Source organism: Blennius ocellaris (genome assembly GCF_963422515.1).
Source record: "Blennius ocellaris genome assembly, chromosome: 12".
Lineage (NCBI taxonomy): Eukaryota > Metazoa > Chordata > Actinopteri > Blenniiformes > Blenniidae > Blennius > Blennius ocellaris.
This window is the reverse complement of record NC_137661.1, coordinates 24933029-24954647: the sequence shown is the minus strand read 5'-3', so window position 1 is coordinate 24954647 and position 21619 is coordinate 24933029. Positions and strand designations below refer to the sequence as shown.

The 21619-nt window shown below is 43.6% G+C and overlaps 2 protein-coding genes across 2 annotated transcripts; one reads left to right on the top strand and one right to left on the bottom strand.

Annotated features, from left to right (window-relative positions):
• Positions 1 to 56: 56 nt before the first annotated feature.
• On the bottom strand, positions 57 to 5171 carry cpt2 (carnitine palmitoyltransferase 2). The gene is made up of 5 exons (XM_080506599.1): positions 4664 to 5171; positions 3520 to 3600; positions 3339 to 3445; positions 1935 to 3236; positions 57 to 847 (listed from the first exon to the last, which is right to left on the bottom strand). Exons 1-5 carry the CDS (start codon positions 4846 to 4848, stop codon positions 519 to 521), a joined length of 2004 nt encoding a protein of 667 aa, XP_080362725.1. The 5' UTR covers positions 4849 to 5171; the 3' UTR covers positions 57 to 518.
• Positions 5172 to 6925: 1754 nt separating this feature from the next.
• Positions 6926 to 12972, top strand: scp2b (sterol carrier protein 2b). The gene is made up of 5 exons (XM_080505619.1): positions 6926 to 7053; positions 8061 to 8151; positions 9811 to 9940; positions 10024 to 10103; positions 12469 to 12972. The coding sequence occupies exons 1-5, from the start codon at positions 7031 to 7033 to the stop codon at positions 12562 to 12564; spliced, it is 420 nt and encodes a 139-aa protein (XP_080361745.1). The 5' UTR covers positions 6926 to 7030; the 3' UTR covers positions 12565 to 12972.
• Positions 12973 to 21619: the final 8647 nt, after the last annotated feature.

The following is a 21619-nucleotide window of genomic DNA, read 5'->3' as shown; positions in this document are numbered from 1 at the left end:
TCAAAACTCGACGCTACAAGACGATTAAATTAGATTTTATTTTTAAATATACACTCAAAGCACAACACGGTTGTAATCGACAAACGGCCACGACAGTTTAATATCGGTTAATGCTCTGTCACGTTCTCGTTAAGGCACAGCTTCTGTCTTCACTCCTAATGCATCAATTCTACTTCACATTTTATGCATCGGCGAGTTCTATCACACGTTCACACAACTCCCTCTTTTGGTCAGAAGTGGTATTACACGACTTGTATGGCCTGCTGGAATCCATACCAAGTTAACTTTGCAGTATAATACATAGAAGCCCAAATAGAACTTGAGTTTTATCAGTTTTCTTCAGTAATTAGGACTTTTTTTGTGAAAAATATTGGAAGATATTTAACATGAATGTCAAAAGAATTTATTACAGACTAAAATTGTAAACAATTGAAGAAAATTTGCCTTTTTTTAAATTAAAAAAGTTTGTTTTATTCCTGGAAAGCCCGTAGATTTGGTGGCGACGCGTATTTCAACTTCTATCTGAGTGGCTTTCCTTCCAGGACGTCGAAGATATCCGCCAGAGACTTGTCGACACACTGCAGGAAGTCGTGGACGTTGCGCGCCGGGTAGGTCGCCACGTTCACCCCGATCCAGTCGTCGTGGATGGCGTAGCCCACGCCCAGGCCGTCGGGCACCACCGGGGCGAAGCCACCCAGGGCGACGGCCGGGCTGCTGAGCGTGCTGGTGGACAGGACGTTGTGGTTGATGGCGGCGTACGCCGGGTCCGTGTAGAGGCCGGGCAGCGCTTGGCCCTTGCCGTTGGCGAGGTAGCGCATGGCGAAGAGGTGGCGGTCGAAGCCCTGACCTGAGGTTGAGGGTGAAAACGGAGGCCGTTAAGAGCAGTGCGGGAAAATATACTCACGATATGAAGTTGGTACCCTGACGGGACCTTATCAAACTCTTTACTACAAACGCAAGTTTTGGTGAGAACGACAAAACTAGAACTGACGGTAAATTATGTTCTGCCGAAAACATCAAGAGGAGAAACTTGGTTCCAGTTTTCCCTCGATTTGAATATTGGATCATAGGAGCTACATTCAGAATCTGCTGCGTCTGTGTGAGCTGGACTGACTCCGCCCACACACGCCCATCTATGGGAAGAGGAGGAAGTACTTTCTCTCGTGGTGCCATGTGCCAGAGCATAGCTGCCTGATTGTGGGAGGAGTCAAAGGGGAGGGGCCTAGCTTGATTGTGATTGGCTAACCCCCCCCCTCCCAAGTAGCTTAAGGTTAGTACTTGTATTTTAAAGAAGTGGTATCGGTGCATCTCTATCTGCAATCAAAGTAATTGCAAAAACCAACTAGATGATCTGCATTTCCCACGGCAAATGCATAATAGTGTGAATGCTCCTGGCAAACTGTAACGCTTGTGAAAAGACGACAAGAGCGGCAACGTTTTGTGACTTACAGCACGTTTTTAGCTGAAAGTTTGACCGAGCTGTCGGGGTTTACATTTTCCTCTCCATTCACTTCCATGTAAAATTTAATGTGGAAAAGTTGAAATATTTTAAAAAAGTTGACGAGATTTGATAAAGCCGGAGAGCGCCGAAAAAGCGGCACGATTTGATATTGGAATGGTGACGAACGGGTGAAGATTGCAAGAGTTTTAGCGATTCGAAAAACGTACAGAATCAACAGAAACAGAATCTCAAGAGTGTGAATGCCTTGCATTCACACTAATAAATTCCTTAAACTTGAACTAAAAAAAAAAAAAACCCACTAAAAGCCCTTATTTCTATTTCCCATGTGTCAGAAAATGGCCTGCCGGCTAGTCAGCGGCTAACGACGATTCGTCGCGTTAGAACCAACTGCTGCAGTTCCTCGTTCCACCACCGGGACACCGAGCCTCTCGCGGAGCTGCAGTAACCAGCAGGCAACGTCTCGCCAACGTACCCATGGCCGCCTCTCTGGTGAGCTGCCCGTGGTATTTGGAGCACTCGGCGATCATTCCGCGCAGCTGCTCCGCGCCGTGCTGGCCCGCCTCGCGGACGAAGGCGTGCGAGCACCGCTTGGTGTGGACGCTGGCCGGCCGGATGGTCTCGGTGCGGCCGTGCTTGAACGCGGCGGTGCTGCAGGACTCGTACGTGGCCACCGTCTGCCCGTACTGCCGGAGGAAGCCCATCTGGAACGCCAGCTGCGCCACGGCGTCCGGGCTCACGCCGCTCTTCTTCAGGTGCTCCTTCCCGCCTCGCCGGAACTCCAGGGCACCGATGGTCAGCTTCGACACGGCGGACTCGAAGTTCTCCCGCGCCCGCCTGACGCCCTCCTCCAGCCCGGGGCTCAGGGCGAAGCTGAGGCGGCGCACGGCGGCGGACGAGTCCACGGCGGCGGCGGCGCCGGGGTGTACCCGCGGTTGCTCGGTCATGTCCTTGTAGAGCTCGTTCTGCATGCGCAGCACGGCGACCCCGTCGCCCCACGAGTGTTCGAAGTTGACGCCCGCCTCGCCGTCTTTGGTCACGACGACGCTGAAGGACTTGTCGTACCAGCGGTTGCGCCCGTCGCCGTGCAGCATGGTGTGCGAGGCGTGGATGTGGTCGCGCATGACGTCGTCGTCCAGGCACAGGCAGAACAGGGCGCCGTCCACGGCCCGCAGCGCCTCGCCGTTCCCGGCGGCCAGCAGCTCGTCCCGGAGGCCCGCCCAGACGTCTCGGTTCTCGCCGGTGAGGAAGCCCAGCGGGAAGTCGGGCGGCGGCGCCGCGTCCGCCAGGATGTACCCCAGGTGGGCGTGGATCTCGGCCGGGTCCACCAGGTTCCCGTCCCGGTCCACGACGTCGAACGCGTACATGTGGCCCTTCCTCATGACCAGCAGGTGGCGGGCCGCCTCGTCCGTGAAGAGCTCGTCACGGCCGCGCCGCGGGATGCGCGTGGCGTTGAAGAGGCGGAAGTACTGCGACATGTCCAGCGGGTACGCGTTCACCATGTAGGCGCCGTACCACGCCAGCGAGGAGGGCACCCAGCGGATCAGCCTCTTGAAGGCGTCCGTGTCGCTCTTGGCCGGGTCGAGGTGGAAGACCTCCGGCGCCAGCAGGCCGGCTCGCAGCGTCTTCATGAAGCGCACCGCCGAGCACACGGCGTTGCTCGCGCGCACCAGCTGGTCGTTGTACTCCGGCTTCGGGTCGCGGTTGAAGGACATGAAGGGGTTGAAGTTCAGCAACACGGGGTCCCGCGCCGAGAGGTACATGTCGAACCAGGGCGCTGGAAACGGGGAGAGGTCGTTAAATGAGCGGACGCCGTCCCTTTTTCGGGTTGCGTGGCGGTCAGTCGGTCAGTCGGTCGTTCGGGCGCCTCGACTCTCACCGGAGATGTAGCTCGTGTGCTTGTTGTTTTTGTCCACAGCCACCAGCTCGTCGTGCAGCTGCCTCCCGGCGCCGCTCTGGAAATCCTGCGCAAGTTTCTCCGTTGTCCTACGGGGGGTGGAATCGGAGAAGTCGGCGTCACGTTTCAAACTGGAAACCCGACTTTAAATGTGGAGACTCACCTGAACTGCTCGTCATCCAGCAGGGGGCGCTGGGCAGCCAGGTACTTCCTCATGGTGTCTTCCAGCTTGGGGATCGGTAGCCTGAATAACGAAAGAGTCTTGTTCCTCAAGATACTGTTGGTAAAAATCCTCAGCAGCAGCTAACGACTGTTATGATCGTATCAAACGTGCATTTTTTTCTCCCCCTGTTTACGTATTTATTTTATTTATAAGTGACAAATTAGAAAGACAATTCAACAAGCTGAGCACAAAGAGTGATAACATCAAAGAAAGTAGAAATAAAATCTAATGCAACAATATAAATACGAAGTCAAATTCACCAACGCTGATCCAAACGGTCCCTTCTGCAACCACGGCGGTTTATCTTTTCTACGAATGTCAAAAAAATTCTCGACTGACCTTAAATGTGACATTCACAAATTTTGCTGAATTGAACCGACGTTAGTTTTTTTTTTTTTTGCCATTTAAAACCCAAAAATGACAGATTTGGACTTCGCTGTAGATGATCACACATGCAAAGTTTTCCTTTAACAACAAACACAAAATATTCTCATGTTCCTTTTGGATTTCAAAGCGAAGCTCAACTCTTTGATAAACTATAAATATATATAAATCCACTTTTTGATATTTTTCCCACATTTGTCGTGGAAATATCAAATATCTTTCACTTGATTATCTTTTTTTCTATTATTATCATTATTATATTATTATTACATTATGTTTTCTCCACTTAATTTATGTTCATTATCACATTATGCTCAGTTTGTTAAATTGTCTTTATATACATGTCACTTGTCAATAAATGAAGAAATAAAAAATATATTTACGGGGAAAAAAAGGTCTTTACACATTATTAGAGATGATTAATAGACTAGATTAGAGATTAGCGATGACATGAAGATATATATATATATATATATATATATATATATTCAGTGTTGTGTCGTTACTGTAGTGACCTGAAGGCGCCCCCTGGTGGCCGCCCAGTGTAAACCAACCGTGCCCTTTTACCTACATCTCCCCGGAACAAAAAGCGGGTCACCTTCTTTAATTCATTAATTTTTTTGTTTTTTTTTTGTTTTTAATATTCCGGTCCGGGTGGAAACCTCCGTGCCTTCGCGGCCTCGCGAGGCGAGCTGCTCACCTGGGTAAACTCTTCTGGTAGTGCATGGACGGCACCACGCTCCGGTGCAGGTACTCGGACGTGGGGGCCGGTCTGGTGCCGTAGCCCCGGGCCCGGAGCCCCGGAGCGGCGCTTCTGGTGAGGTGACCGAGGCCGGCGGGTTTCCTGGCGGAGGCGGCGCACAGGGCGCCGAGCAGGCCGACCATGGTGCTGCTCTGGACGGCGGGAGACGAGTGAATTAGTCCCCGGGAGAAGGTTGAAGAGGGAGGGTGGAGGTGGAGGTGGAGGTGGGTGGGTGGATGGGGGGCCCGGGTGTCCGAGGCAGGGACACGGTGCGGTGGGGGAAGAAGACGTGTCGCTCCAGTGATGAACGCCAGAAAGAAAAAATAATAATAAAATGAATTAATTTACAGCCAAAGTCGCAATGTAAAGTTTCACTGACAAGAGCGGCGTCACGTGACTCGTCTGCGCTTCCGCTCTAGAAGACTGGGTGCGTCCGAATAATCCCGCTAGTCTCCTTTCCACTGTCCACACTCGTCCTTTCACAACCCGGGAGTGTTTAAAGTGGCGGCCATGATAAGGAACGTTCAAATTCCCACTGAGCTTCGGAAAGGAAGCACAGTGCTTCCTTTAGAGCCTCGTTCAGCCTAGGAAACACTGATGCCTCCTTTACTAAAGGAATCCTTTACCCACAATTCCTTTCGGCGACAACATTTAAAGAGACCCGCTCATCCCAGCGTTCAGGGAAACTCGGGATGACTGAAAAGGAAGTTACTAAAGCAATAATCAGCCTTTAATAACTTTAAATAATCTAAAAACCCAGATGCCAACTAGGAATGTTGAGGATGTTGTAAAACGAACAGGGTAAAGGTGTTTGTGCAGCCTTATTCTCACTTTGATTGGTTATTTATTCACGTGGTCGCCTCTTTTCCTTTGATTTACATTTAAACCTTGTGATATTTGAGATTATATCAGTGATTAGAGCCACTGGGTAAAGTGGTAGAAATGCACTTTTTGTCGTCCATTTTTAGAAATGTTTAGTTTTTTCACGTCACTAATGTGCGGGTCAGATAATTATTATTATGTCACCGAGGTGGAAATGTGGTTCAATTGTCACAACAATGCGATCGCCTTTGCCTAACTCCTTTAGAAAACATACTAACACCTTTCCTTAAGGAAAAGTGGACTTTGCTATTTCGCTCCAAGCCTGTAGTTCGTCGAGGAGCCAGCAGAGGGCAGCAGCGTCCCGATGGGTTTCTGTTCAACAATCAACACATCAGTAGAGATACATGGGGAAACAAATATAATATGCTTAATTTCTCAACCTTTCACATTATAGAGGACCTCTTCAAAACAGCTTTTCACAAAGTGTTCTGACAGAGAAGAAACCAAAAAAAAAAAAAACACGTACAATGAAAGAACAGTAAAATAAATCTGCATTTAAATTGTTAATAATAAGTTAAGATCAGATGGTGGAACATGTCGTTTATGAGCTTTTCCTCGTCCAATCAGACAATATATAGCAGTAGGTTTGGAATTGCAGTCGTTCACATCGGCGCCAACGTCCTGGGGATCGGGCCTTTCCGTGGTCTTCTTTCTCTGCAAATTTAGTTCTTTAAGGATAGAATAAAAAGAAGGCGCTGGAGCTACACTCGGGAGAGCGCACACCTCCGTCAACATCACATTTGTTTGCAGAATCAAGTTAGCGTCGCTGGCATCGATAGCCATTAACTCATATTGATGCTAACGAGGGAGCTGCATCCCTGTCTGAACCAGTGAGCAGGGAGCATCGCCATAGCGACGGGCACTGATCTCTGACCTCCTCCTTGAGGTGCCTCTCCCATCCGCTTTGCATTTTCCTCAGATTTTTGGGGGGGATTTGACAGTTGGCAGTTAACGTCCCAAAATATAATCGACTGGTCCTTGGATGATGATAAATCATCCACAAAAATGTCATGCCATTTAGTTTTTGTGAAAAATTGACTAAATACATCCACGCATACGGACCAATAAATAAATAAATACGCGGAAATAGAAACTTCTCTGCTAATTTCATTGGTCGCCCAACTTTTGTTACCGAAAAATAATATCTATGCATTAGCTACAACTTGATATAATATATACACGTCTAGTTTAGTGTGTAAAGGTTTTATTTCTGCATTGAAATGTGTCCTGCGATTAAAGATTGATTTACTGAACGTCTCCGACCGACAGATAAACAAAACACGAGTTTGATCCTATCAGTTATCGACCCATCGAGTCTTAAGGAGCGCTGGAGGAGAAAGGCGGAAGTGCGGTTATCCAACAGCTGAGGTCCGAGAGCTCCGTAGCAGGCCGTCTCTCCTCACGCACACTCACGCCGCCTGTCTTGTCCTCCTACCGGGAAACATGCCGGAGGTCCACACCCCGAGGTAAGACCCCCGGCTGGGTGTCCCGGTTAACCGTCCCGCCCCCGAAGAAGTGAAGCCCGTCATCACGCGCCGACCGTCGGGCTTTGATGTCCGTGGAACCTGGTGGTATCCCGGCTTCTCCCCCCCGTGTCCCCCTTCTCCTCTCCCGGAGGAGGCGGTGCAGACCCCCGGCCACCGACGAGTCTCCTCCGGGAAGCGCGTATTTGAAATGGGTCGCATCGTTTCCTTCGCCAGCGAACGTTTCGGCGAGAACATGTTTCCCTCCGCGTGCATTTATTTATATATTGGTTTGCATGTTTGTATTTTACCAACATACCCGGTAAATGTAATAACAACATTGTTGTAACAGTGTAACATAATTGGATGATTTAAGCCTGCGTGTAATTTGTTACATTCTTACATTGTAACAAATTCAACATTTACTTCTGTTATAGTCTTACGTGTAACAAAAGGTGCTTCTGCTCATGCGCACCACAGGTGGAGGAACAGTTTGTCTGCACATGCGCAGTAGACGGACAACAACAAAATCCTTCATACCTGGAACTTGGTAGTTTTATTTTGACAGTTATGGTGCTAACAGTCCGACTTAATCATCTTGCTACGTTTATAGTGTTTTGTTCTCTGAGTGTGTGTGTGTGTGTGTGTGTGTGTGTGTGTGTGTGTGTGTGTGTGTGTGTGTGTTTTTTTTCACTACAAAAACAAACAACCCACATTAAAACGACAGTTTTCAGCTTTTCAGTCGATTTAGTGAAACGAGACATTGTTTTCAAAATGTTGCATCGTAAACACTGACTCTGAAATATGAGTTACTAAACTTTTTTTTCTTTTAAACAAAAACGCAAAAGTGACGCGTTTTCCCTTGAAACGTCGTCGTAATGTCGCATTACCTGGTGGCAGGAAACGAGTGGGGACTCACGCTTTAGTTTTTGACAACACGTCAAACGTCACACTGTCTCTCTTTTTTGTTTGTTTTTAACCGAATGCGACGGTTCTTCACTGCGTTTCAGGATTCAAGCCGTCGCCACCAACGCCAGCGACGGGCTGGAGGGCTTCAAGGCTCACGCCGTCTTCCAGGAGATCAACAAGAAGCTGCAGGAGGTAAAGAAAAGACTAAATTCGGACAAAGATCAACCAAAGTGAGCCGATGGGAAAGGTTCCTCTCAGCCTTTCTTTGGCCATTTAATGAATTTACGGGTGTTTTCTGACGATATTCATTCGGAATCTACATCTAAATACCAATAAATCAAAGTGCCTTCAAAACGTGTCGCAGCAGTTCTATTGTGACTGAGGACAGTTTGATTAATTTACATGACTCTGAAATATGACTTACTGGCTTCTAATTAGTATTTGTATCAGTATTCGGTCTCAAAAAATATCTAAAATTTTGTATTTATACTCTTAAGTGGTATTGGTGCAATTTCCTTGACATAATTCGTAATGAATTGTGATAAAAAAAAAAAAAAAAAACTTCTAATAATGTAATGAGTCGTTGTCATGCATTCTTTTTTTAATTAAAATGAAATAAAAACAAACAGGTTTTTTATTCCCGTCGGAGGTAAAAACCCAGGCAGTGAGACACGGCCGGACATATGTCCACCCAATCAGACAAATGGCTTTCTCCATCCGGTCGCTTGTTTTTTTTTACTTTGGCCAGATTTATCTGCAGCTCATCGTCTGTGACGGAAGGGATTTTTTATTTTATTCCTCGATAAAGAGGAAGTGGGAGGAGTGCGGGTTTAAACGTGACGTCCAACCGACTTCTATTTCATCTCGCGTGAGAGAATCAAACGTCGGTTGAAGGTCTGAAAGGATGGGAGATGTTTGTTTTTCCACTCAAATCCTATTTCTTTTCCCTTTTTTTTTTGTTTTTTAATGTACATGTCACTCGGACAATATTGCGGAGAAATAGGTTGGAATACAGTGCATCCAGAAAGTCAAGTTTGTTGTGTCATATTCAAAAAGTATGAAGAAAATACTGAATACTTGTGGAAAAAGAAATTGCACACATTTTTAATTTTGACATAATGGCATTTTTTAAGTAGAATTTTAAGGTCAAGCATGAATTTAAACCATTTTTTGGATAAATGATATGCGTAGAAAGTGAAACGCCTCTGAATACTTTCCAGATGTACTGAATGAAACTTTACATGTACGATCACAGTCTCTGGAGCTTCACGAAACCACTTTTCTTTATTTTCCGGAGCCACTAGATGGCGCTGTCTGTTCAACACACCTGGAAAATAAAGAAAGCGGCCGTCACTCATCCATATAAATAAACAGTTTTTCATGCGAGAACCCGCTCAACGCTGCTGACAGCTTTAATTATTCTCATGTACAAGGAAAAAATTTGTATTTATCCACAGTCACTTTGTCACTAATGAACTTTTTGACACCAATTTTGTATTTTTAATAACTCATCTGTGTTTTAATGGGAGAATATAATACAATACACACCCGCATAGTCCATTTAGTTCATTTAAAAATGATTGTTTTTGAAGTAGCTGTGGCAATGGGTTAGTAAAAGGCTTTATCGTTTGATTAAAAAATTAAATTTCTACATTTGATCAAAAGCCTCAAACTGTAATTTAGAGGGAAAACAGTTAAATTGAGGCGAAAAGGATTTGAGATGTGGGGGTAAAGAGGAGGTTGTAGTTCCTGCTGTTCTTTTATGTCACACACACACACACACACACACACACACACACACACACACACACACACACACACACGCTTGTTGTTTATTTGTGGATCCCGCAGGAGGGCGAGCAGTTTGTGAAGAAGATCGGCGGGGTGTTCGCCTTCAAAGTAAAAGACGGTCCCGGCGGCAAGGAGGCGACTTGGCTGGTGGACGTGAAGAACGGGAAAGGCTGCGTCAGCAACGACGCCGGTGAGCAGTGTCGCCGCGGCGACGCCCGCTTTTATTTTTTTTGTCAGTGTCTTGACGGCGCCCTCCGTCTCCGTCTCGCGCAGATCAGAAAGCCGACTGCACCATCGCCATGTCGGACACCGACCTCCTGGCCCTGATGACGGGGAAGATGAACCCGCAGACTGTGAGTTTCTCAACTGGAGCTCTGGGGGGGGGGGGGGAAGTGTTTTTTTTTATTTTTAGTCACGACGTTAGAAAAGATCCATGTAATCGCCGCTCATTTTCTACACTCTCCTCCATCCATCACGCTGCTTTATTATTACTCACAAGTACAAAAGGCCCGGCGCAGGTTGAATCACCGCAGGGGGGGGGGGGGGGGGGGGCGGTCCAGTCCGCCCATCGACTGTCTGTCATTAGGGAAAAAAAAAAAACAGACCGTCCTTTACTGCCAGTCGATATCATGAAGAAGGAAACGAGAGTAGTCGGAATCGGTCGTTGGTCTTCGAGTTCCAACGAGTGAAAGAACACAAACACAAAAAAAAACCATTGAAATATTTGATAAAAAACATATTTTGTGTGGTTCTACGTTGTATAAAGTCCATTTCTTGGGTTTGTGAAGTCGTTGGTAAAGTGAGCAGCAGGTTAATGCTGCATTTGAGTCTGAAGATCCTCTTTATCGGTGAGTCCCATCGATTTTTTTTATATGTGGGGTCGTCGAGCACGAGGAAGTTGGATTGTTGTTACGGTGACTGTCAAAATAAAGGTACCAAGTCCAAGGAGAATAAGGACTGGGAGTCGCGAAACTCCAGGGGAAAACGTTGTTGTTATTGTGCAGAACAACTATTTACCACGGTGGTGCGCATGACAAGTCGCAGCATTTTTCGAAAAGTTGCGTTTCCTCCGTTCCCGCTGAGTCGGCGTTTTTTTTTTTTTATAAAAGCTGCACGTCGGACCTCTGCACAGTTTTACTTTATTTTATCCATCGTTTTTTAGCACATATACTTCCTCCCCACTGAATAGATTTGATTTTAATTATTTATTCGGTCAGTGTTCAACAAATAAAACGAGCAAAAATCAATTTTTCCTTCAAAGATTTCACAATTTTACAAACCGAAAGGGTTTTAGGCTGAAGTGACACACTTGTTTTGCCAAACCCTGTTAAAAAAAAAATCAAAATACAAGATGGAGCAAAACTGGAAGACATCAGACTCTGACGTTAAGCTTCATATATAAAAGTGAAAAACATAATAAGAATAATTTCATACATACAAGTGAAATTTGATACTTGATCCAGACTCTGTTACCTTCCATTGTATTTCTCCTCCACTGTTCACATCGACTATTTTCATCCATATTTGAAACAGTTTTTCACTCGACTCCCGTCTCGCTCCTCGTGTGGCGGCGAGGAAAGCGTCGGTTGGCGTTCGCCTCCCGCCGTTTGTCTCAGCAGCTGTAATCTCTGCGGAAAAGTTGCGCGAGGCGGGAAAAGCACTCAACGAACAACGGGGAGCGACGACTGGCCGGATTTGACAGGCTTCACGAGGCGACGGCGGCGGGATGGAAGAGCGTTTGAATACATAGCGAATGAGACGGCGAGCGGAGGAGGGACTCCGTGGTGGCGGAGGCCAGGCGACTCGTTGAATTTCCGACGTTTAACAAACAGTTTTTAGAGTCAAATTTATGAAAACATGCGCAGAGGGTGTTTGAAATCTACTTACAAGATCAAATATGAGTGAAAAATCGAAATATATCAAATGTTTAAAAAGTGAAACGAAGCCAGAGAGGCGATACTGTCCTTCCAGGTAGACTTTATCTACGCCACTTTATCTACGCCACTAATTGCCCACTTGTTAGGACTGACCCTGCACTGCCAACACTGGTATTATTTTGTTTACTATAGTATGTTTATTGTACTTATCCTACACTTTGCCGCCGCCCTATCATAGTTTATTTTCCTTGTTTCTCATCCTACTGTATATTTATACTTTATTATAGTTTGTGATTTATATCTTATTTTTTTAGTCCTATTTGATAGTCATTGTATATAAGATGCCTCTATTCTTACTAACTGTTTGCACATTTCTTGTCTTTCCTTTCCTCATGAGTCCTTAAGAGCAGAATGTTACGAGTACATTTCTCCACTGTGAGATCAATAAAGGCTTATCTTATCTTGTCTTATTCCTTCTACCTGTCCTTCCAGGACGATTATGACCGCTGGAAAGCAAATTTCACATAATCTGAGGTTATAAGAGTCTTTTACGGGAGCTCTTCACGTTTCGCCGCAATATTTTCACATTAAAAATCCCAGTTCTTTCTCATTTTTTCCACACTCTGCGGTCAAATCCAAGTCCTCGTGCACAAAGAGAAGTGGCCCGCGTCATCGTTCGGGTCGTCTGTATTTTAAAAAAAACGACTCCCGACGGCGTTTCAAAGCACTTTCACAAGCCGCCGCCGCCATTTTGCCCCACTTTTTGAGTTCTAATCTCCCTCGGCGACTCTTAAAAAAAAAACAAAAAACAAAAACCAGCATCTCTGGGCTTTTTCCACAGGCGTTCTTCCAGGGCAAGCTGAAGATCACGGGGAACATGGGCCTGGCCATGAAGCTGCAGAGCCTGCAGCTGCAGCCGGGCCGAGCCAAGCTGTAGAGTCGAGAAACGCCAACCGGCAGGTCTGCGTCTCAGACGAAACCTGATGAAAGACTCCCTTCACTGGATTAAAACCACTTTTGCTGTCGTCGTCGCAGTCGGGGGGGGGGGGGGGGGGGTGCTGTTCTCCCTGGACGATCGCGTCTCTGTGTGATTCCCTGTCCGCAGGTTCGTCTCATCATGATACTGGACGAAAAGAGGAAGCGGGCCCCTTTACTTCGATACTAATTAGGTGTATAATGTCCATTCTTTTCAAATTAACAGATTTGTGTAATATTTTTTCTCACAAATACACGTGTGATAGTACAAGTGCCTCCTCTTCCTCGAGAATTGTGGGTTTTATAACAACCTTTTTAGTGGGTTAGGGTTGTAATTGTTTGCAATATGAGCACTACTGTATGGATAGAATAAAAGACTTCTACTAAATAAATGTTGTCTTTTGCTTTTGTTTGTGTGGCGAATTTATCAACCAAATTGCTTTGAGTTTTTACACCGAGGACAGTAAAAGCTCGCAGGTTCATTAGCTTATAAAAAAGTCCATTTTATTTGTACGGCGTCGATAACGTAGACGCGGGAAACCAAACTATTTTTAATCTGAGCAGAGAAGAAGAAGAAGCTCCGGTAGAATCTGGCGTCGTGGCCTTGAGCAGAACCAGGCTGGGAGGTGGAGATTTTCAATATTGTGTCGACTCAAATAAAGTTAAAACTGTTGTTTTGACAGAAATAAAACAAAATATCTCGTCCGTCAGAAAGTTTCTCTTCCATCGGAGACGCAGTCCTTTCATTTCCCTTTGTAGTGATGAAGCAGATGCAACAAACAACAAACATATACATATATGTATAACTTCTATTGAAGGTCATTTACAGGATGAAAACAATCAAAGCCATCATTATTCATTAGGGCTAAAACCACTAGAGGGAGCCAAAGTGCTGCACACAGTAAATGATTAATATTAATACATAAAGGTTAAAAACAAGTACTGTTGTCGTATAATAATGTTTTTTATTGTGTTGTGGTTTGTGACAAGCAACTGAAAAAGCAAATTCCAGATATAAGTCTGTACTTGGAGTGAATTGTGTCTGCAGAGAGAGATGAAAGCAGGTTATGTTCTTGATCAAAGGTTTAGAGCTCCGCCTCCTGACCAATCAGTCTTGGCGGAAAATGACCTGCCCGTTCATAAATGATCGTGATTGGTGTGCAGGTTCACAGCTGAGCTTTGCGACTGGACAACGTTTTTCAAAATGTTCTGAATGTTTTTTTGCAAAATTAAAAAAACGCAAACTCAACGCGATTTCACTTGTCGTTGTAAATGAAGCCTGTGTTTTGCGTAGCGGCCATGATATGGACTGTTTAGGAAAATAGATGATTTATTTGGAAATAAAAACAAATGAATGTTTGTTTCAATGAAAGCCTTTATTTTTCTTTTTTTTTAAATTAATCACCAGCAGTTGACTGATAACCGGCAGTTAAAACTATTTTCAGTTGACAAGTTACTGAATTATCGTTTTCTTGGGCAACAAAACTGATTTAAAGTCGATTTTGTTTGGAGTCCATAAATGTTGGCTGCAGACCTCAGATCACAAATATTTACCAGATCTGTGGACGAAGCATTGCAGAAAGTTTATTCTCATGTCAACATATTTTCTTCCTTCTCTCATATCACTGAGGATGAACAGACTGAAAACAAAGTGATTTTTTTTTACAGGAACGAATGGGGCAGAGGTTTGTTCGTTTTTGTAACGTCGCTCCCTTTGTTGACGTTTTACGTGACTCGGCGACACAGTAAATACTTTAATGATCAAAATTTGTAATGTTGGTATTTATGGATGTTAAAGTAGAAACGTCAGTGTTTAACTCAGCGGAATTTACTCAGCTCTTCCTCCTCTTCCTCCTCCTCTTTCTCCTCCTCTTCCTCTTCTTCCTCCTCCTCTTCCACTTCCTCCTCCTCTTCTTCCTCTTCCACTTCCTCCTCCTCTTCTTCCTCTTCCTCCTCCTCCTCCTCTTCCTCCACCTCCTCTTCCTCTTCCTCCTCTTCCACTTCCTCCTCCTCTTCTTCCTCTTCCTCCTCCTCTTCCTCCTCCTCCCCCTCTTCCTCCTCCTCCTCTTCCTCTTCCTCTTCCTCCTCCTCCACCTCCTCTTCCTCCTCCTCCTCTTCTTCCTCCTCCTCCTCTTCCTCCTCCTCTTCATCCTCTTCCTCCTCTTCATCCTCCTCCTTCTCCTCTTCTTCCTCTTCCCCTTCCTCTTCTTCCTCTTCCTCTTCCTCCTCTTCTTCCTCTTCCTCCTCCTCCCCCTCTTCCTCCTCCTCCTCCTCCTCTTCTTCCTCATCCTCATCCTCCTCTTCCTCTTCCTCCTCCTCTTCTTCCTCTTCCTCCTCCTCTTCTTCCTCTTCCTCCTCTTCCTCCTCCTCTTCTTCTTCCTCTTCCTCCTCTTCTTCCTCTTCCTCCTCCTCCTCTTCCTCCCGTCAACAGAGAGAGAGATCCTCTGCCTCGGCTTTAGTTTCACTGTTTCACACACACACACACACACACACACACACACACACACACACACACACACACACACACACACACACACACACACACACACACACACACACACACTTTTTGGAGGACTTTGTGCTTTTCCAGTGCAGCTTCCAGACTGCCACGCTGTAGTGTGTCTACTACCCCCCCCCCCCCCCCCCCCCCCTCACCCCTCCACCCCCCCATTTGTACACGGAGGAGCATGGCCACAAGACAAATCTGTTAATGAGCTCTGACCCAGATTCCTCTGCAGCTTTCGCTTGGCTCTCGTCTCCCCGGGTCGACCGCCGCCGCCGCCACCGCCCTCGTTTCATTGGCCGGCTGCTGCTCAGTGTGACGGAGCTCGCCAGGAGTTCGGCCATCTTTAGTTCAAGGTTTTTGATCGTGAGACTGTTTCGACGCTGCAAAAATTCCTCTAAAAAAAAAATATATATATACTAAAACAAGAAAATGAATACTTAAAATAAGCAAAATGATCTGCCGACAGAACAAGAAAATTTTACTTGACAAGATTTTCAAAAATAAGGAAATAATTCCAGCCCCCATGTGACCCAGCGTCTTGAAAATAGCATTTTTTTGGACTCAAAACAAGTTTTTATTTTCATGTATTTTCTTAAAATAAGAAGATTTAGCTTATGAAATGCCAGTTCAGGTCCTTTGGTTGCTGCTCAGTCGTCTTAAAATGAGAAAATGTTTGGTTTTAAGCCAAACAGTACTTATAACTAGCTAGACCATTCTAGCTAATAAGAAAATAAAGTAATAATCATCGTAAAACTAGAATAATAATCTTAGCGGACAATTTTCTTTTAAGCAAAAATGACTTATTAGTCAAAAACAATCATTCACTTAATTTAAGAAATTATATCTTGCCGAGATTTTATTTTCATGTTAACATTAACAAAGTCATTCAAACTGACTGGAAAGGAAAAGTTTACCGTCGTCATCCCAGATCATCAAATGAAAGACTACACATTCATTTTTGCACTTTATTCATCCCTTTGGGTGAATTTAATTCAATTATTTTTCTCCTGCTACTTTTTCTCTTACAGACACAAAAAGCTCTGCTCTATCAAATTCAATTCATTCCGTTATCCTCGCCAACCTAATGGAAACTGAAATGTACTCGATTTAGTGTATAGCATTATTTATGGAATGAGCCGGAAAGCAACTTTAAACAATCAGCCACATTACCCATGTTTAAAAGAGAATATAACCTCTTTAAGATGTGCAGATTAAAGTTACCTTGGTTGGTGTGTGTGTGTGTGTGTGCGTGCGTGCGTGCGTGTGTGTGTTGTACGATAAGCTCCAAGCGTTTTTTCACAATTTTATTTATTCATGCACATAATCCCTGATTGTATGTGTGAAAAATGCTGAAATAAATAATAATAATAATAATAATAATAATAATAATAAAGATATCCAACTGCAACTGAGTTAACCTCACTCAGTTGAGTTTTAATTTTTTCCCCTCATTCATGGATTCACTTCGAGTTCTTTCAAGTGTTTTCTAGTTGAAAGGTTTACATGAAAACCTTTTTTTTGTTTTTTTTATTTTACACGGCAACAGTTTGAAAACGATGCAATTTCCCTTGAAACGTTGAATACATGGACCCTAGTGAGTGTGTGTGTGTGTGTGCGTGTGTGTGTGTGTGTGTGTGTGTGTGTGTGTGTGTGTGTGTGTGTGTGTGTGTGTGTGTGTGTGTGTGTGTGTGTGTGTGTGTGTGTATACAGCTCTCACACTGTTATCCCCCCCCCGCTGCCCTCATGTCACAGTGACCCTGACCGGCACTAAATGTTTTGCTGCTTGATTGAGATGATGTAACAGGACGTCACTTTCCAAGAAAAAAAAAAAATCCAATTATCTACAGCAAGATACGCTGTGCTGCATTTTTTTTATTTTTTAGAAATGAACAAACAAGTCATACCACGCCACGAACCCCGGGGAACGGGCCATTCTCCCAGATTATAATCTACCAGATGAACACTCTGTGACGCAATAAATGTCACACTTTGGGGATTATGAAGTTGGTTTAAAAGCAAGAGCAGCTGCTGAAAGCCTTCACCAAACACTCTTCTTTTATTTATTTTTTTATTTTCAAAAACTTGGTGGGTGGGATTTCACTTTTTTTTTTTTAAATAAGCACTGCTTTTTAAAGTATTTCCTCCAAGTGAGAGTTGAATGGGATTAGTTTATTAAAAAATGCAGATTGAACCTTTTAGGTGTGAAGTTGTGTGAAACGAGCAATTCAAAGTATAAATAGCAGAGATATTTATCCATCAAAAAAAAAAAAAAAAAAAAAATTTTTAATGGATAAATATCTCTGCTATTTATATGTATATATATATATATTTTTTTTTTTTTTTTAATGGATAAATATCTCTGCTATTTATACTTTGAATTGCACGTTTCGCACAACTTCACACCTAAAAGGTTCAATCTGCATTTTTTAATAAACTAATCCCATTAGTTTATTAATGGGATAATAAAGATAATATATATCTTTATATATATATATAGAGATATATATCTTATATTTACATAAGATAGGGTGCTTTGACTGTGTCTCAGTGGAAATTTGGTTCACGATTACAGTTAATTGCCATTTAAATGTAAATAGTTACTCATTTTTTTTAATAAACGAATGCTCTAATGATCTACATGTATTTGTTTGTATTTGTATTCATATTTATATCATAACCTGTTAAAAATGTTGGGTTTTTTTTTACATGTAGGTTCAGCAGACTGCGCTTTAATCAAGTTTCGACATCGTCTCCTGTGTAAAAACAACATTTCCAATGTTTTGAAAAGCAGCCCAAACATTTTGCAGACTCGCCCAATCACATTTCACCTCCAGCCCGAAGCACAAACCTCGTCTGGCAGCCGCGCTCACATCATCCACTTCAGTTCTGACAGAAAATCTACGGCTTGTTTAAAAAATATCTGGCCTCACAGTCCTCGGCACCAAAACTTACAGTCCTGCTTTTTTTTTTTCTTCCCCCGAAGCAGTCTAAACAGTGATTTGTTTGGGATTGCGCAATCTGAGGGCGTGCCGTTGAGTTGAGGCTTAAGTTTATTGCGTCTCTTTCCACAGCGAGACCGAGTCCCCGTCATCAGACGCAACAAACTATGAACAGCTTCGCAAGGAAAATTCCTGTTTTCCACATTTTTTTTTTTTTTTTTAAATGTAAAGTAGTTTGATTCAAGGCGCCACGCACAGTTCCGTTTATTCCCAGAAGTTACTATGGAATAAGAAACCCTACTGACGTTTGATTGATACCAGCTGTGGCGTTTACGCTTACTTTTAGTAAGAGGAACAACTTTTTGAAGGTGTTGATTAGAGCAGTGTTTTTCAACCTTTTTGAGTCAAGGCACACTTTTTTGTTTGGAAAAATCTGGAGGCACACCACCACCACCCGGAAATGTTAATATTTTAAACTTTGTAGCCTCTATTAACAATATAAAGTCATTCTCATCAAAGTTTTATCAACAGGAATCAAATAAATACAGAAAAAAAGTATTTCCCAATTTCTTTTTTTTACTTGTGACTCCCTCAGTGTGAAACCTGGACCTGATGGATGAAGAGCTGAGATCCTGGTTCACATTCTTCCTTTTCAAAAACTTCTCCATCACTGTCACTGACACAGTACTTTGATACAAGATGGTAGCAGGAGGTGGAGATTAACCACACTGACGTCTGTCACTTTACATTTCACCGGCAAAGTTCTGTGCTGCCATCTAGTGGTGAAGAGTATTTATACATGATTACTCTGCAACACACTGTCGCTGTGAGAGCAAATGTTTTTTAGAAAAAAATGTGAAATTGGATAATTTCCCACGGCACACCTGACTAGATCTGGAGGAAACACCATCCATCCATCCATCCATTGGCTACCGCTTTATCCGGGGCCGGGTCGCGGAGGCAGCAGTCCAAGCAGAGTTGCCCAGACTTCCCTCGCCCCAGACACTTCCTCCAGCTCCTCCGGTGGCACCCCAAGGCGTTCCCAGGCCAGCCGAGAGACATAGTCTCTCCAGCGTGTCCTGGGTCTGCCCCGAGGCCTCCTACCGAGGAAACACCAGTGGTTGAAAAACACTTGATTAGAGAAGCACCGGTACATGTATTTTATTGTTTTATTGCTTATTCTTTTTTCATTTTAGTGTAGTTATCTATAACACAGTTCTTTTAAAGTTTCCTATGAATTAACCTGACTAGTGTCCATTTATATTTAAAAATTTTTTGCATTTTAGCTACCGTCGACTGACAAACTAAAAAAAACAAAACAAAAAAATACTGTATTTCATTGTTTTATTGCTTATTTTTTTTAATATTTTAGTGTATTTACGTAAATCACAGTTCTTTTAAAGTGTCCCATGAATTAACCTGACTAGTGTCCATTTTTATTTTTTGCATTTTAGCTACCATCAACTGACAAACTAAAAAAAAACAAAAAAACTCCTCAAACCAATCAACTTGGGCCACTAGTGGGCGCTGTCGGTTGTTTTTGTAATGACACCACAAACACATGCAGAGAACTACACACTATAAACACTAACAATGGATCGTCATTACCGGTGACCGTCAAAATAAAAGTCTTAACGTGGCCATTGAAATTCAGGTCCGAGTCCATAATTACTCCCAGATTGTCGTGATTTGTTGTCATTGAGAGACATGGAGTCCAGATGAGATCCGACCTTTTGACCTTTCCTCGCCGTGGGCTCAAGAGCGACGACCTCAGTTTTATGTTAAAAAGCTCTGAGTGGCTGTTTGGAGAGACTGAACACGTTCCACTGAAACAGCAGAAACTTTTTTTTTTTTTTTAAAGCGCTGCAGCAGCGACCAGAGTCCCTCGGAGGGGGAAAAAACAGCCGCCTGCCAAATCTTCTGATGAGTAATAATAAGAGCATGGACCAGAATGTGTTTTCTCCGGTTTCAACAGTCGAAGGCCACCAGCCTCGTCCGTCTCTCTCTTTTCTTTTTTTTTCTCACCCACAACCCCGAAAACACAAGAGTGCAGCGAAGAAAGACCTCGTTTTGAGACGTCGATGGACAGAAAAAAAACCAAAAACCAATATCAGGACCAGATGCACTTGATGAGATTTATCTGAGACGGGCAGACAAATGTAAGAATGAAGGAGGGAATGAGCTGATTGTGTGGAAATGCATGAAATCTCTCCGAGTCGCGGCCTTTTATAAGCCAGACTGAAGCAAACTTTCTCATTCCTGTCTGAGCCCGGGGGATTATATTTATTTATGCACTTAAAATACTTTCATTTAACCTTCAGCTATCGGCCTCCATTTTCTACGGAAGAGGATTAGGGGCCACTGTGGAGAAAAAAACCCTGAGTTATGACTTTTTTTCCCTCAGATTTCTGACTTTAAACTCAGAATTCTCACTTTTATCCTCAGAATTCTCACTTTTTTCCTCAGAATTCTCACTTTTTTCTCAGAATTCTCACTTTTTTCTCAGAATTCTGACATTTAAACTCAGAATTCTGACTTTAAACTCAGAATTCTCACTTTTTTCTCAGAATTCTGACTTTAAACTCAGAATTCTGACTTTAAACTCAGAATTCTGACACTTAAACTCAGAATTCTGACCTTTAAACTTAAAAATTCTGATTTAAAAAAAAGTCAGAACTCAGGGTTTTTATTCCACAGTGGCCCTAATCCTCTTCCGTAATTTTCATCTCATTAAGTGAGTTCACTTTTTTATTTTTTCCTTGAAATGTCACAGAAGTTTACGGCTGCTTTCTAGGAAATGGCTGGGAAAACGTCCAGAGCAAAATAAAGAACAGAGAGAGGGAGAGAGAGAGAGACAGACTGGTTATTTTAGTCATTAAACATGATTTTCAGACTGTTTTTCTCCCTCTGCTCTCGGTGTCCCTACGTAAGTAATCTTTCACTGCATGGTGACAGTAACGCGACTTCCACCAGCCCAACGGCCAGAAAACATGAACGGACACGTAAACAAGAAGCTACATCAGACTTGTTGCACCAGTTTGCTTCACGTTACAAGTGAAAACGCTTCGTTTTTTTTCCATTGGATGTTTTTGTTTTCCTCCTATTGTTTGCATTTCAACTTCAGGAAAGTTTCAGGTTCACGTGACGTATTGAAAACTGTCTGTTTACACAGAAACGGTGAAAACGAAAGCGTTTCATCGCCATTACATGAGCAACAAGGTGTGGAGGTAAAAAAAAAAAAAAAAGAGAGAGAATAAAATAAATAGATAATGTGGGTTATGAATCATCGTGTGTGTTTTGTGTGTGTGTGTTGTGTTGCACCATACTCGCACCGTAATGGTAGCAGATGTTCACACTTGTCCCTGATGGGAAGTGAAAAACAACCCAGTCCAAAAAACAAAAAAACAAAACACATGGGACATTAGATCACATCCTGTCGGTCCTCTCAGGCTTGGGCCGTCTTCCACCTTCTCAATTCATCATCGATTGTCCCGGGAGCCCGATTCTTCTGAAGGCCGTCCTCCAACGTTTTCTGCAAACATACTTTAAAAAAAATAAATAAAAGAACATAT